The sequence below is a fragment of the Neolamprologus brichardi genome, chromosome 20 (assembly GCF_056152115.1).
Source record: "Neolamprologus brichardi isolate AB-2024 chromosome 20, ASM5615211v1, whole genome shotgun sequence".
Taxonomy (NCBI): Eukaryota; Metazoa; Chordata; class Actinopteri; order Cichliformes; family Cichlidae; genus Neolamprologus; species Neolamprologus brichardi.
Window position 1 is genome coordinate 21,039,431 of NC_142123.1, and position 13,633 is coordinate 21,053,063.

Genomic DNA, 13,633 nt, shown 5'->3' on the forward strand with positions numbered 1-13,633 from the left:
TTGGTGGCTTGCACTGGGTCACACTCCAGACGCCTCTTAGCCTTTTTCCATCCATATGGTGCCTCAGAAGGGCATCAGTTAATGCGTGTGTGTGCGCATGCATGTTTGTGCGCACATTTGAACATGCATGCGTGTCGCGCTTCCTCTACATGCTACAGTGCAAGTGAAGAGAATCTGTTGTCTGTTCCATTGTCGTCTTCTGCGGTTCCAGCTGCACTGTACAGTTTGAGTGCTGCAGAAGTAAAATGAGAACATTGATTTCAGCTAACGCTCAGCCACTAGTCTCTGATCCTGCAAGCCTGGCATTTTGTATAAGATAAGATAAATGTGATGGAAACTGTAACTCAATTACCATGACAAATCACATCCAGGGGATTTCTAGCTCAGCAGTATACATGCCATCCACACAGATACGATGTCCGCAATAATGCAGATCATCTTGACACTGCCGGTGTTGGACACAGAGCTACAAAGGCAGAGAAGTTATTCTATGAGCTGTGTTTTTGCCTATTTTGTTTGACTTCTGAAACTTGATTCAGTGTTTTAAATGTTTTTTGAATGTTTTTAAAGCTTCTTACTATGCACATAGTATGTCATACTTCTTTACTGTACACCAAAGAGTGCATGCATCACTAGGTGTATTCAGCTATTCACAGTTAGTGACCAAAGTGAGGATGTTTGGCTTTAATGCACAGCAGCACATTTAGTGAAAGCTAAACACAGCATGTCAACACTAACACCTCATATTAAATGTCAAGCATGGTGGAGGAGGGGTGATGGTTTGGGCTTGTTTTGCAGCCACAGGCCTAAATTCTACCGTCACCGAGTCAACCGCAAACTTTTTTTATATATTGAAGTATGAGGCAAATGTGAAGCATCTGTATGATAGCTAAAGCTTGGCCAAAGCAGGACAATGATCCCAAGAATGGACTGTCCATAAACCTCAGTGAACAGAAGTAACGGTGTAAAGAAGAGTGGACCAAAGTGCTTTCACCACAATCTAAGAGTCTTCTCATTTGACATTGTTTAGCTCATTTAAAATCTGCTATGATATACACCTGCTTATTATGTTGTGGCAGGGTATTTTTTTTTGGCTTTTTAGTTTTTTTTACTGTATATTCATATGCTTGGCAGGCATGAGAAAAAGACTTGTCAAAATATGTTGGTGGCTTGCACTGGGTCTAATATCTTTTGTAGTTAGACAGTTAGACCACATAACCCCCTTTTGTTCCACTACATTGCTTGGCAGGTTAACCACTGTTGTGGTGTTTATTTAGGTCAGTTTCATGCTGACTGGAACGCTCACTAAGCCTCTCTGGTGTAGTTCCCAATTATAGTTAGGAATAAATCGACTGAACTGTTATAGCAAACAGATCTACTACATAATATTGTGTCAGCTTGATGAGATGTCGCTGGTACAATAGAAATCTCACTACAATCCCAGATTGGCACATTCTCATTCACCTAGAATCTCTTGCTACTTCCTGTTTCCTGTATGTGACTACTCTGTGCTGTGTAGTTTAACCCACATCCTATATGTGCCTGTCACATTTTCTCACGAAAAAGAGTGCTTCATAACGATACAGTGGTTTCCAGACCTTTATGACTGGAAATAGCTTAGTGAAATAGAGTAAAATATTGCAGAAGGAAGTTAATCAATCATTAAAAATCTATTTTCATTTATTCCTCCTTCTTAAAAAAAGTTTAAGTTTAACCTCTTATCCCACTGCTTCTCTTCAACATAGATTAACATGCCATCGGTCGGCCTCTTGATATTTAGTTGGGAAATTCCCTCCTTACTAAGCACACCCATGCTGTTTGCAGTGCAACCGCATTTCTTAAACATGAATATTTTTTGAAATAATTCTCAGAAAGAAGAAGTGAAAGGATAAGTGATCTGAGAATGAATACATGCATTCTCAGACATTTCATACATTTTTAAAAGTGGTTTTGCATTAACATAATATGATTCATGTCTGTGCTTGGGTTTCTCAAATACATGCCTCGAGTCTGTGTTTAATAATAAAGTGTATTAATTCTTTTTTTTCGCCTGTTTTTTCTTCTGTCCATAGTGAATGAGTATGTGTTTATGGTCCAGGCCAGAGGGATCCAGATCAGAGAGAACGTGAAGAACATTGGAGCTCAGGTTCTGGAGCAAGTAGTGAGGGGGGCTTACAGCATAAATGGCACAGGTAAAAACATGCCCATGCACACTAGTTTATTAGAAATGTTTAGCACAAATGCTGTTTTTCATATCCTCACAAGAGAATGAGTGCAGTGTCAAACAATGTTTAAATAAGGAAGTAAAAGAAAAAGCGCTATGGTGTTTTCACAGTTAAGTCTGTTTGCTTTCCAGTAAGTGACTCATGCTTGCCTTTACTACAAAAGATATTTTGAATGACAGTGAAAAGCTGTCGGTAAAATACAGGGTGTATCAAAAAGAATCAATCAATTTCAAAGTCCTTTAGTTCTGCAGCTGTTTGCTGGTAATGACTGAAACACGTGCTGTTGGAAAAAGGGGAATTGTAAGTTTCACGTGATTGCCTGTTGGTGGCATTAGTGGCTCCAGACATGCTCGCCAAAGTATGGGACAAGTTTGACTATAATACAGACATGTATTCATATTGTATAAATTACTGTTAGCTTCTGTGTACATTACTTTAGAAAATGTCCACCTCCTGAAATCATTTTCTTTTTTTATACACGCTGTACATTAAAGCATGAAGCCGGTCATGTTTTTTTTTCACTTTCAGATTATTCTTATGACTTCAACTTCAGCGAAAGCGATGCTCTTCCCACTACATACCTCCCCGAGGGTTTCACCTACCTCCCCTCACAAGTTTGCCCTGAGAGGCTGCCCTCCATGAGTAAGTGCACTGTTAAAGTTATGATTTTAAATTTAATTTGAATTCTTTCCTTAGAACCAAACTCCTTATTCTGTAATAACAAGTAGGTAACAAATGAAAAACAAAAGGCTCTCAGTGGAAATGTTCCTTATGCCTCTGTACTTATTTGTTGTAGTATTGAGCTGTGAAACTGTTCCAAGAATATGTTTTATATTAGCTTTGATTGATGACGCATCAAATACAGTATTGTGTTATAGCACAAGCAGACAATTTATGTCCCAGATTTCTCAAATGTTGCAGGCTTTGACATTTTCTTAGTCACATTCCTATGATCTTTTTCCTCTCGCTACTGTTCTTCTTTACTCGTACACCGTGTCTCTTATATTCTCCCCCACGCTCTTGACCTTTCTTGCTTCATGACTGTTGCTTGACTCCCTCTCACTCTCTCTTTCCCCCACGCACAGAGGGCAGGTTGGAAGTGAATATGAGTGAGATATCTCTTGAAGAAGTGGAAAGATCCTTGCTGGAGGGAAAGCCCAACATTGCCCCTGGAGGCTACTGGAAGCCCACAGACTGTTTACCTCGCTGGAAGGTAAGTGCCCACTGAAAAAAAAACAATCTGTGGCCGGTGGAGCAAGAAATAGAGTGGCTTCATAGAATGGTTTGTATATTGTTAAAGCACAGCAAACAGAACTTTTTGAGGAATGTTGCTTAACCCTCCTGTGACATTGCAAAGAGACATTTAAGCCCTGCACGCTATAGCATGCATGTGCTCTTTACACTTGGGTTTCTATTGAATTGTCACCTTTTTATAGATAGTTGAATGGTTGTGCAAGTGTTTCCGGATGACTTTTTCCATTTCGTATATAAAAGATGCCTCTCACACAGTGCAGCAGCATTAGGTTTGTAGCGCTGGACCTGCTAAAACCCGCCTTTGCCCCACAATAACACCGATATATGTGCATGCTTAGTTGCTATGTTTTTTTAACACGTTGCTAAAAGTAATGTAGGCAATAGTAATGCAAGAGTTTCTACTCTGAGTGTTCAGTGTTTCAGTGCAGAGTTTGCATAGCAATGTCAAATGAACAGCAAAACCTTAAAACTGGAATGAAGACAAAAATATTGTTTCCACAAAGGTTCTGTTTTTTTGTGCGTTTCTGGGGCATTAGACAGCAGCAGAAACTCTCCATGAGAACACGAGAAAGGTGTGTTTATTTATACACAGAGCATAGCATAGCAGGAGTTACTTCATAAATTACTTATGATAAATTATCAGACACTGAGACAGGATCGATCTGAAATCTCACAGCAAATAAGTATTATGTATAATAAATAAGCAATAGCAGTTTAATAATGGTCTGATCTGTTGACGTCTATGCATGTGTTTAGCACACATAATATCGGTCAAGTACTGTGACTGATTCCGGCATGTCTGACTGAAGCTGTGAAGAACATGTGAAGCTTAGCCATAAATACTATCACCGTAACATAAGTAAAGCCAGCAATATAACATATTCTCTACCTCAACAGGGCTTTAATGTCACCATGGAAAGGAAATGATGAGAGGAATTATCAGAATTTCTCCTATGTGTACCTTTCCTTTTATGCCCTTTCTTTTATTCTGTTGCTCCCTGTGCAAATAAGATTGATGGAGCTCTTCTATTTGACATTCAAATTCCAGAAAAAGTACACATAAACACAAAGTACAGGAAGTAACCTAAATTCCAGCCTGCGTTTGTGCTTTGCAGTATTGTTTCAGTCTTTAATCTTTAGCCTAACAGTACTTTTTTTTCTGCCCAGTAGAGTGATCTTGCCTTCCATCTGTCTGTATCTCTCTCACATTCCTTTGCCCCAAAGGACCGTGTATGGTCTGACAGCATTTTTTCCCCTGTTTATCTCATTAGCCAGCAGTCTTTCTCTCTCTCCCCCTCTCTCTCTGTCTCTTTCTCTCTCTCCCTCTCTCTCTCTCTCTCTCTGTCGCTTTCTCTCTCTCTCTCTTTTTTTTTTTTACACCTGTCTCTTTCTTAGCGTCTCCTAGCCAGTTATATTCTGTGAATATTTCACTTTTTTATTGATCTTCAAAAGAAAGTGCAAAACAAGAACAACCATTATTACAAATCTATGGAGAAAAATAAATGCTACACAGTCATTCAGCAGCTCAGTGGGGTGTTTTTTTTTTTTTTTTGGGGGGGGGGGGGGGGGGGGGGGTCGGACTGATCCATGTCACTTCTCATTGTGGAAATGACACTCTGCCAATCTTGTGATGAGTCAGGTGCTAATTGGAATATTTTAGTGGTTTCACACAGCACACACTAAGATACTGATCAAGATATCCACATCAGACATTGGGGAAAGTATTATAATGAAACATGTCAGTATTAGTGTTGATTTGGACATGTAAAGGTGCTATCTACGCTAACTCTACTCTAAATTTATCCCTATATCTTTGCAATTTATTCAAGTCCCATGTTATTCTCCTTTGTGTACCTAGGTGGCAATCCTAGTTCCCTTCAGGAACCGACATGAACACTTGCCCATTCTCCTGAGACACCTGGTGCCAGTGCTGCAGAAACAGAGACTCCACTTTGCCTTTTATATAATAGAACAAGTAGGTTCACTTATTTTCACAATCAATCAATCAATTGAATTCAGAGGTAAACAACTAAATGAATTTCATCTCAAGCCACTGTTTTATAGAAGTTATAACCCATTATCTTCCCCCTTTTTTTATGAAAAGGCAGCTATACCAAAGTATCATCTTTTTTTCTTTAGGCGGGTACAGAGCCATTTAACCGAGCCATGTTATTCAATGTGGGCTACAAGGAAGCTATGAAGGACATGAACTGGGACTGTCTGATCTTCCATGATGTAGACCATCTAATGGAGAATGACAGAAACTACTACGGCTGTACGGACATGCCCCGACACTTTGCGGTCAAACTGGACAAGTATTCTTACATGTGAGTCCTGATTATTGTCTTTGGGGAATTACAGAGTACATGTGTTCGGATGCAAAAAATGAATCTCAATATGCATAACTGTCCCTCAAAGGCTTCCGTATAATGAGTTCTTCGGCGGTGTCAGTGGCCTGATGGTTAAGCAGTTCAAAAAGATTAACGGATTTCCCAATGCGTTCTGGGGCTGGGGAGGAGAGGACGATGACCTGTGGAACAGGTGAGGGCAACTTGTACAGACAAACACACACTGGCCTTTCTGATAGAGCTGCAGCATGTGGTTAACAGTAGTGTTGACATTAGGCATCCTCAAGTGATGAGGTAGGCCATTTGGCACATAGAAGGCTTTTGTAATTTATTGTTTTTTCCCACTTCGGCCCAGAGCGTTTCCCCCACCTACACAACTCACAGGCAGCTGTACACACAGAGTAAATCTGTGTGTACTGTAAATACTGATTCTCTTGTATATTTGTTTCCATGAAATCCTTCCTTTTTGCCTTTACTATGAAATCTTTCTGATGTATTTGGAGCATGTTATTAACTATTTACAATATTATAGCTCAGCTATCAGAGGCATTATTGTGATAATTATTATAGCAGGATCATAAACACAATGCCTTTTCCTCCCAACTGTGTACAATATGGATTAAAAATTTAAAAATGTTTCTGTAGGGTGCAGTTTGCCAATTACACAGTAAGCAGACCACACGGAGACCTGGGACGCTACATGTCCATTCCACATCACCATCGTGGAGAAGTGCAGTTCCTGGGAAGGTTAGTGTCCTAGGTTTTCACAGCTCACTTACAAACAGTACATAATACACACTCCCAACCAAAGGAGGAAGCTGATAATTGCAATGAGGCTTAGACTCATGTGATGTAAGCCAGTCACATGAAAAGCCAAAGCAGTACCTTTGATAGAATTTCCACTCTTTTAAAGACTTTGCATGTGATATGCTCCTATGCTTCAGGGCTAAATTCCTGAGTAACTTAAAAATGGCCCAAAGAGTAAATGTTTCTTTCATATAATTTTACATAGTGCCACAGTACTAAGTGGAATTTATTTTTCACTTTCACAACTTTAAAATAAGCTGTAAATTTAAGCTTCTCATATACTCATATCATTTAGAGATCTACTAGAATACGTTTGCATATTTTATGTCAAATTATTTTATCCCCCCCTGTTTGAAATATTATGTTTTAGCGCCTTTCTCTTCTAAGCCCAGCCTGGTGGTCACTTTGCCTGACTAAACTGAGGCAGCAGGGGTGTAGACCTCTGCCTCAGTTTAGTCAGCTTTCACTTTTACTCTTTAATTTACATGAATGAGGATATTTGTCACACAGTGCAGCTGTTTGTTAAGGAATTTCTGCAGTCCAGAGCTGGACTTTGGCAGCTCGCCTGAATGTGAAGGGTGGTTTCCATTAATGAAGTCGAGTAACTTTTATTCATATCACACCCTGATATGAATTGATCCAAAGCACTTTCCAGCTTTTTAGTCATCTAGTATGCAAAAGTTTTCTTCTGTTGAAAAATGCATGAAATCGATGGTACAACATAGCAGGAGACTAAAAGAGTGCAAGGGTGTATATATAGTCTGTGTTAGGCCTGCAGCAGACTCCCCCCTTGCCAACTCTGAGATATTTTAGAATTGTTTAAAAAAACCCGCTGTGGTTAGAATTAGGGGTGGGTTTTTATAATCGATTTATCGATTAAAATCGATTCTGGCTTGGATAACGTAAAATCGATTCATTAAAATCCTGAATCGATTTTTTAATATAAATTTATTTTGCCCAAAATGCCAGAATCTCTGGTGAAACCTCACAAAATTTCAACAACCACCAAACAGCTAAGACAGTAAATGAGAGCAGGAACACGGATTCTGCACAAAGACTTAAACACACAGCGCGACCCGCGGATCAGAATCAGTTAGATGTCGCCTTTCTCACTGTCGGGGCTGAAAGCCGACAGCTCGCTGATTCTGATCTGTCGGCGGGTCCGCACTTTGTGTTCACGCCCTTTATGCGCTGATTCTAAAGCTGTTAGTTTGATGTCTCTCCAAACAATATTAACCGAACCAGCAGCAAAAGAAGATCCAAACTACGCTTCACATAAACATCGTCATGAATTCACTCTGACTTTTACTGTTTTGCTTCCAACACGATGCACAGCTCTCTCTCTCTCTCTCCCTCTCTCTCTCTAAAGATCTGTTTTCTTCAATATTCGCTTGCTTGTTACGCACAAGTCTACCGTTGTTTACAGCGCTGTCGGCCGCTGTTTTTTTTTCCCTTTTACATTCTTCCGAAAAGAAAGCCTCATTTCTGCCGTTCAATACTGAACCAATTTAAACTTTTTAAAATTATGCAAAATGCAAAACGCTTAGCTGTGTCTCTAATAAAAACCGCTGTAACGTCAGAGGTGATGTTCATGTGTTGATTAATGGTTTTCTTTTGTTTTTGATGTACTGCAGAATATTTTTATAAAATCCCAGGCCAGGAAAATCATCTTCATGTTTTTCTGTGTTTATCTTCAGCTACTTTGACACAAAGGCATCTGCTGTGATGCTCACACCTTTGATAAAGTCTTGCATGTGTCAGCTTCCTTTTTATAGATACAAAAATATGTAATTGCAGTGATCTGAATTATAATATTTCTGACTGTCAAAATTTCCCAGATTCAAATCAAATTGAATCGAATCGAATCGAATTAAATCGAATCGTGGATCGAATCAATTCAGGACCTTGTGAATCGGAATTGAATCGATTCTAGAAATCAGTGACGATACCCAGCCCTAGTTAGAATCAGTGGCTGATTGAGAGGCAGTGGGCTCTTGCTTAGTTTTGTTGAGGCAACTGCTCATTCTTTGTCAAACTTGTAGCTTCGCACATTTAGTGATGTACATAAGTAGTAGATTACAATCCTGGGCCACAAATAAGGTATTTTTGGCTGTTTAGACAAGAATCACTCCATTCGGCACAAACGCTGGACTTTTTACATTTTGCCATCCTTTTCACATGTAATGAGAGAAAAGTGCTTCTTACAGTGTTCTGTTTTCTCCTCTCATTTTGCACCTGCAGGTATAGTCTTCTCCGTCACTCAAAGGAGAGACAGAAGGTGGATGGTCTTAACAACCTAAACTACTCCCCCCTAGTGTCCAGAAGGCCTCTCTACACCAACATCACAGTCAGCTTGAGCAGAAAGCTTGCACCAATAGCTGACTACTGACGTAGGCAGAGCTGGACTTCAAAATCAAAGTCCTTTGGGACATCAGCCATATCTCACCAGTTGCAACACTGCTTAGGACTTTTTAGTTGACAGATTTACTGCTTTGTTTATTTTGGTTGTATGCAAAAAAAAAAAAGAAGGAGAATCAAAAGCATATGTTTGATAAATCATATAAGAAAATAGGGATAAATGCTGCACTTGTTTGTGCCACAGTCCATCACTCCTCTCATCTGGGCTTATCTAGACTTCAGTCTCCACATGCCTTTTGCACCATTTTGGCCTTCAGCATTCATTCCTCAATTCATTTTCTTCTTCTGTCCATCACTAGCTCCACGTGGCACCTCTGTGCTCGATGATTTCGATAGGTTATGGTACACATACGTTTAAGTGCACGCAGGTATAAACACACACACACACACACACACCACACATGCACGCAGAGTTTGGCTTAAATGTGCTGACATTGTCCTAAGGCTATGACTTTTTTTTTTTTTAATTACTTTTTCTCTTGCACTTCTTCTTTCATAAATGCAGTACGCCTGTGAAAACATTTGCATGCACACATAACACGACACATCATCTTTAAGCGAGTGGACTCTTGCAGCTGGTTCTGCATACAGTATGCCAAATCTACAAGAAAAGAGAGCAAGAGAAGACGACATAGGGAGTTAGAGGCTGTGGTTATATGTTGTATGTGAAATAGTTTTTCTTTCTGAGTTTAGAGAATATTGTTTCCTTAACCATCTCTTGTGTTTTGTCTTTCAAGCACACGATTTAAAGACTGATGTTTGCGTAATTGCATGGAATGTCCTGCCTGCCTGCAAGTGGCTGTATGTTGGAGTGCAATGTTCATCCTGTTAGCAATAAGCTGTAATATCAGACAGCAGAACTTTAGCCCTGACTTCCTCACTATACAGATGCAATAGCGCGGGTGCTAGCATGCCCTCATTGGACTAGAGAGAAGAAGTGACTGCGTATGCAAACTTCACACTCAACCCAACTTTGCCTAAGCAAACATGCCACCATGTTCAGAAGTTGCGTGTGCCTGTTTGCGTGTCTGTGTGTAAGTGAGGGAGAGCTATGCAAATGGCCTGTATGTATCTTGTTGTCGGTTCAAAGTTATCGGGGTGACCTCCCGGGAGACTTTGCTTCTGAAGCTTTGACCGGCAGGTTGCAGACCTCACTTGGCATGCGGGTGTGAATTCGGGCCAGGGAGAGATAAACGCTTGCCGTTTTTTATTTTTAGGTTTCGCGTCTTCAATGTTTACTCACCTTCATTGTGACAAAAGAGAATTGGAATTAGAAAATACTTGATTGCTGTAACTGTCACTGGTGTTTACAGAAGCATTTGCTTTGTTATTTTGCAGATTGTGTAGTCTTTGTGATACTGTTAGCCAGCCCTGCTTCACTTTGGGCCCTGTGAAAATACAACTACCATTCGATGGCTGCCTTTACTTTTTAAATGACACCTCTTTCTTTATCAACATTTCGATTGGGGGAAAAAAACACAGCTTGTCTCAATCCTTATCTGAAGTGTCAGGTTATAACCACTGATTAGCTTTGTTAACTTGTGGCCAGGCTTTGGCTTGTGCGATTTCTTGTGAAATTCTTTTTTTTTTTTGGTGGAGGGAGTTGCTCTAAACAGAGGTTTATGTTCAGTGGCATGCAGCCTTTCACTGTGCATTAGACACAGACTCTGGCAGTACATAGAAGTGTAATGCTCCTCTCTGATTTGTGTATTTGACAGTGTTGATTTCAGTAAAATCCCAATACTGTAAATGAAGTTCCTTTTTAATATATCGTACAGACTTTACTGTCCTCACTGTCTGTCCTCTAGTCATGCAGCTACTTCATTTCACACAAATCGCCTTGTACGCATTACTTAACATGTACCTTTTTGAGGAAAATATTGGTGATTGACTTACTGTTGTTCCCACAATGAAATATGGAGCAAAGAGGCTGGACCTCATTTTATTTATTTTTTTGGATTATTTTCCTTAATTGTTCCGTTTTTATTTTATTTTGCAGTTAATGTGACAGTTTAATAGGTGACACAAACTGATATAGATGCACTGAAATGTAGTCATGCGTAATTGTGCGGGACGGTGAGGTTCAGGTCTGTGTAAATGAGGTATATTCCATTTCATTCGGATTCAGATTCCCTCTTAAGATAAAGCATAGATAGATAGATAACTGCTTCTAATGAAATGGAATGGGACCTGTAGCCTGGTATTAAATTGTAATCTCCTGAGCAGACATATTGGAGGAGGCCATTTTGTGTGACAACCACAGGAAGAGCAAGACACAGAATCAGACAATGCTACTGGTCACTGTCTTTCACTGATCACCTCCATTATACTAATTGATGATCAATGGTGCTGACCTTTCAGAGGTCCCTTCCAGGGACTCTCTCTGCGTGCTTACTGGAACTAATCCCAACATCACAGAGGCTGGTATTGACAGGCAAAACATCCTTCAAACTTTATATTTTAATTCCAATTACAGGAGCAGATGTTGAGCATGTTTACATCCATACATTTGTAAGCCTGTTGCCTTTCCACCTTAAAGTTGATCCAAATTGCCGCAAGCAGAAGCACGTTTACTTCCTAGCCTATCACCCAGGAGGTGTCCAGTGGAAGTCACAGACAGTAGCAGCATTTTAGTTGAGTTTTCTTTTCCACGTGCGTTTGAGTGAAATGGCTAAACCTTTCCGAGGTCTACCTATCCTCCTAGGTTTCAAAGTTTCTGTTTTGTTTTGGGTTTTTTCCTTTTGGTTTTGCAGCACTGATGACAAAATTATTTATAGTGACCTTGTTGTGAACAACTGGTAGGTTATTATTCTAGGTCTTGATACCTACATAATGCACTGTATATTATATCTTTTTTATGTTTCATTGCTTTAAATTAAAAGCTAGGTGGACTTATAGCAAAAGCCAAATGGTTTTAAATTGAGTGTTCAGGTAAAGAGATGGACCACACGGGACCTCTTAATACAAAGAGGCCCTCTGATTGAGGCCTGGTTAGGGTCAGTATTAGGCTCTATACTCCACAATGAAGAATGAGCAGCTTCATAAGCCAACACCATCTTTGAGGAGACTAGTACACAGCTTTGACTATTTTGTGACCTTGCAACAAGGACAAGTGAGTCAGTACTTCTGATTTGATCTAAAACAGTAAGTAGATTGATTTCACTTGGTGATAAGAGCATGTTGGCTAGTCTTGTTCCAGTTCTATCTACATAAATAAAATAAACCTGGTGTCAGTCCAGACCCAGACCAAGACTGCTGCTCACTAAAGAGTCTTCATCGTTCCATTATCTCACCTCATCCATTCTGTGCCAGTTTAAATGAAGGGACCATTCTTTGGGCATCTGACAAAACTGGCAGCCTTAAAGCTTCTTAATTTATTGCAGTGTTTTTTGGGTTTGTTCTTGTTTTTGTTGTTTCGTTTTTTTTCCATTCAAGTTTTTATTTTATTTTTTTATAAGCAAAAATATTTAAATTGAAAAAAAGTGCATATCAAGATAATTATCATTGTAAATATTGTTGTGTGTAGTGTTTTAGAAATTCTATAAGGTCTTAATTCACTACAGATGCTAAAGAACAAGGCTTCGGGAGGGTTTGGCTTGTGGGTTTATCCGGTGCCATTTAAGTGCTAGTAAAGCTTACAGAGTGACATCAATGTTTTTACATCACTGCTTCCCAGCACAGACTTTTTGTTTCTGATGGAAAGAATAACCTCATTTCATAAATTTTCAATTCCTCTCACGATCTCAGAGGTGTTCTGCATCCCGCAGACCTCCCTGTATTTTAACGCGCTGTCGCAATGCAAGGCACACGTCGTGGCAGACGGACACGTAAAATCCTTTGATGAATTTAACTGTCCTTGTGTCTGCACGTGACGTTTCTTTTTAATAGTGACAGCAGCTGAGATAAGGCGCAGGTCACAGGAGAGCGCTGCGGGATAGCAGTGTTTCAGCCAAAAAAACAACACCTTATGCTTACAATGCAATGAAACACAGGCACCCAAACCAGCGACCACAATCCACTCCAAAATCCACACAAATTATTTTTTTGTATGAAAGCTAACTATTAAAAAAAAAAAAAAGAAAGAGAAACAATACAGCTAAATTTAAAATTTATCTCCTCTGATTGTAAGGAGAGACGATCTCCTTGAACTGAAGCCATTTGAAGCCACTTGTCAAAACTTGATGTCAGCCTTATGTGGATCCGTTTGTGTATCGGCATATTATCTTTTGATTATTGAAATTTGTATGATGGAGATTTTTCTTTTATACCATCATTGTTATTGTCAGAGTACACCAATAAAAGTAAAACTTGTAAAGATAGCTTTCTGCCTGCCTGTGTGTTTGTTTCTCTGTCTGTGTTGAGATCAATCTCCATTCTGGGAGCTGACTGGAACGGCTGCCTCTTCCCAGTGTGGTCAGTGACTCTTAAATATTATAAATCACAACAAGGATACACTTCGCACACGACGACTACTTCACAGTGTAAACACGTACACGCAGACACGCTTGCTCTTAAGAGACCTTCAGTTTATATTTCATCACTTGAACAAGATGCGGAACACAAACTGGCCAAGTCGGTCAA

At 39.7% G+C, this 13,633-nt stretch overlaps 1 protein-coding gene across 1 annotated transcript in view; it reads left to right on the forward strand.

Annotated features, from left to right (window-relative positions):
- The window catches only part of b4galt5 (beta-1,4-galactosyltransferase 5), a 32,066-nt gene extending 18,932 nt beyond the window's left edge, over window positions 1–13,134 (forward strand). Inside the window, exons 2-9 of the mRNA XM_006796325.2 lie at window positions 2,073–2,192; window positions 2,754–2,867; window positions 3,311–3,438; window positions 5,338–5,454; window positions 5,619–5,806; window positions 5,898–6,020; window positions 6,473–6,574; window positions 8,876–13,134. Of these exons, the coding sequence (XP_006796388.1) occupies window positions 2,073–2,192; window positions 2,754–2,867; window positions 3,311–3,438; window positions 5,338–5,454; window positions 5,619–5,806; window positions 5,898–6,020; window positions 6,473–6,574; window positions 8,876–9,023 (1,040 nt within the window). The 3' untranslated portion in view covers window positions 9,024–13,134. The remainder of the gene's footprint in view (window positions 1–2,072; window positions 2,193–2,753; window positions 2,868–3,310; window positions 3,439–5,337; window positions 5,455–5,618; window positions 5,807–5,897; window positions 6,021–6,472; window positions 6,575–8,875) is intronic.
- Window positions 13,135–13,633: the final 499 nt, after the last annotated feature.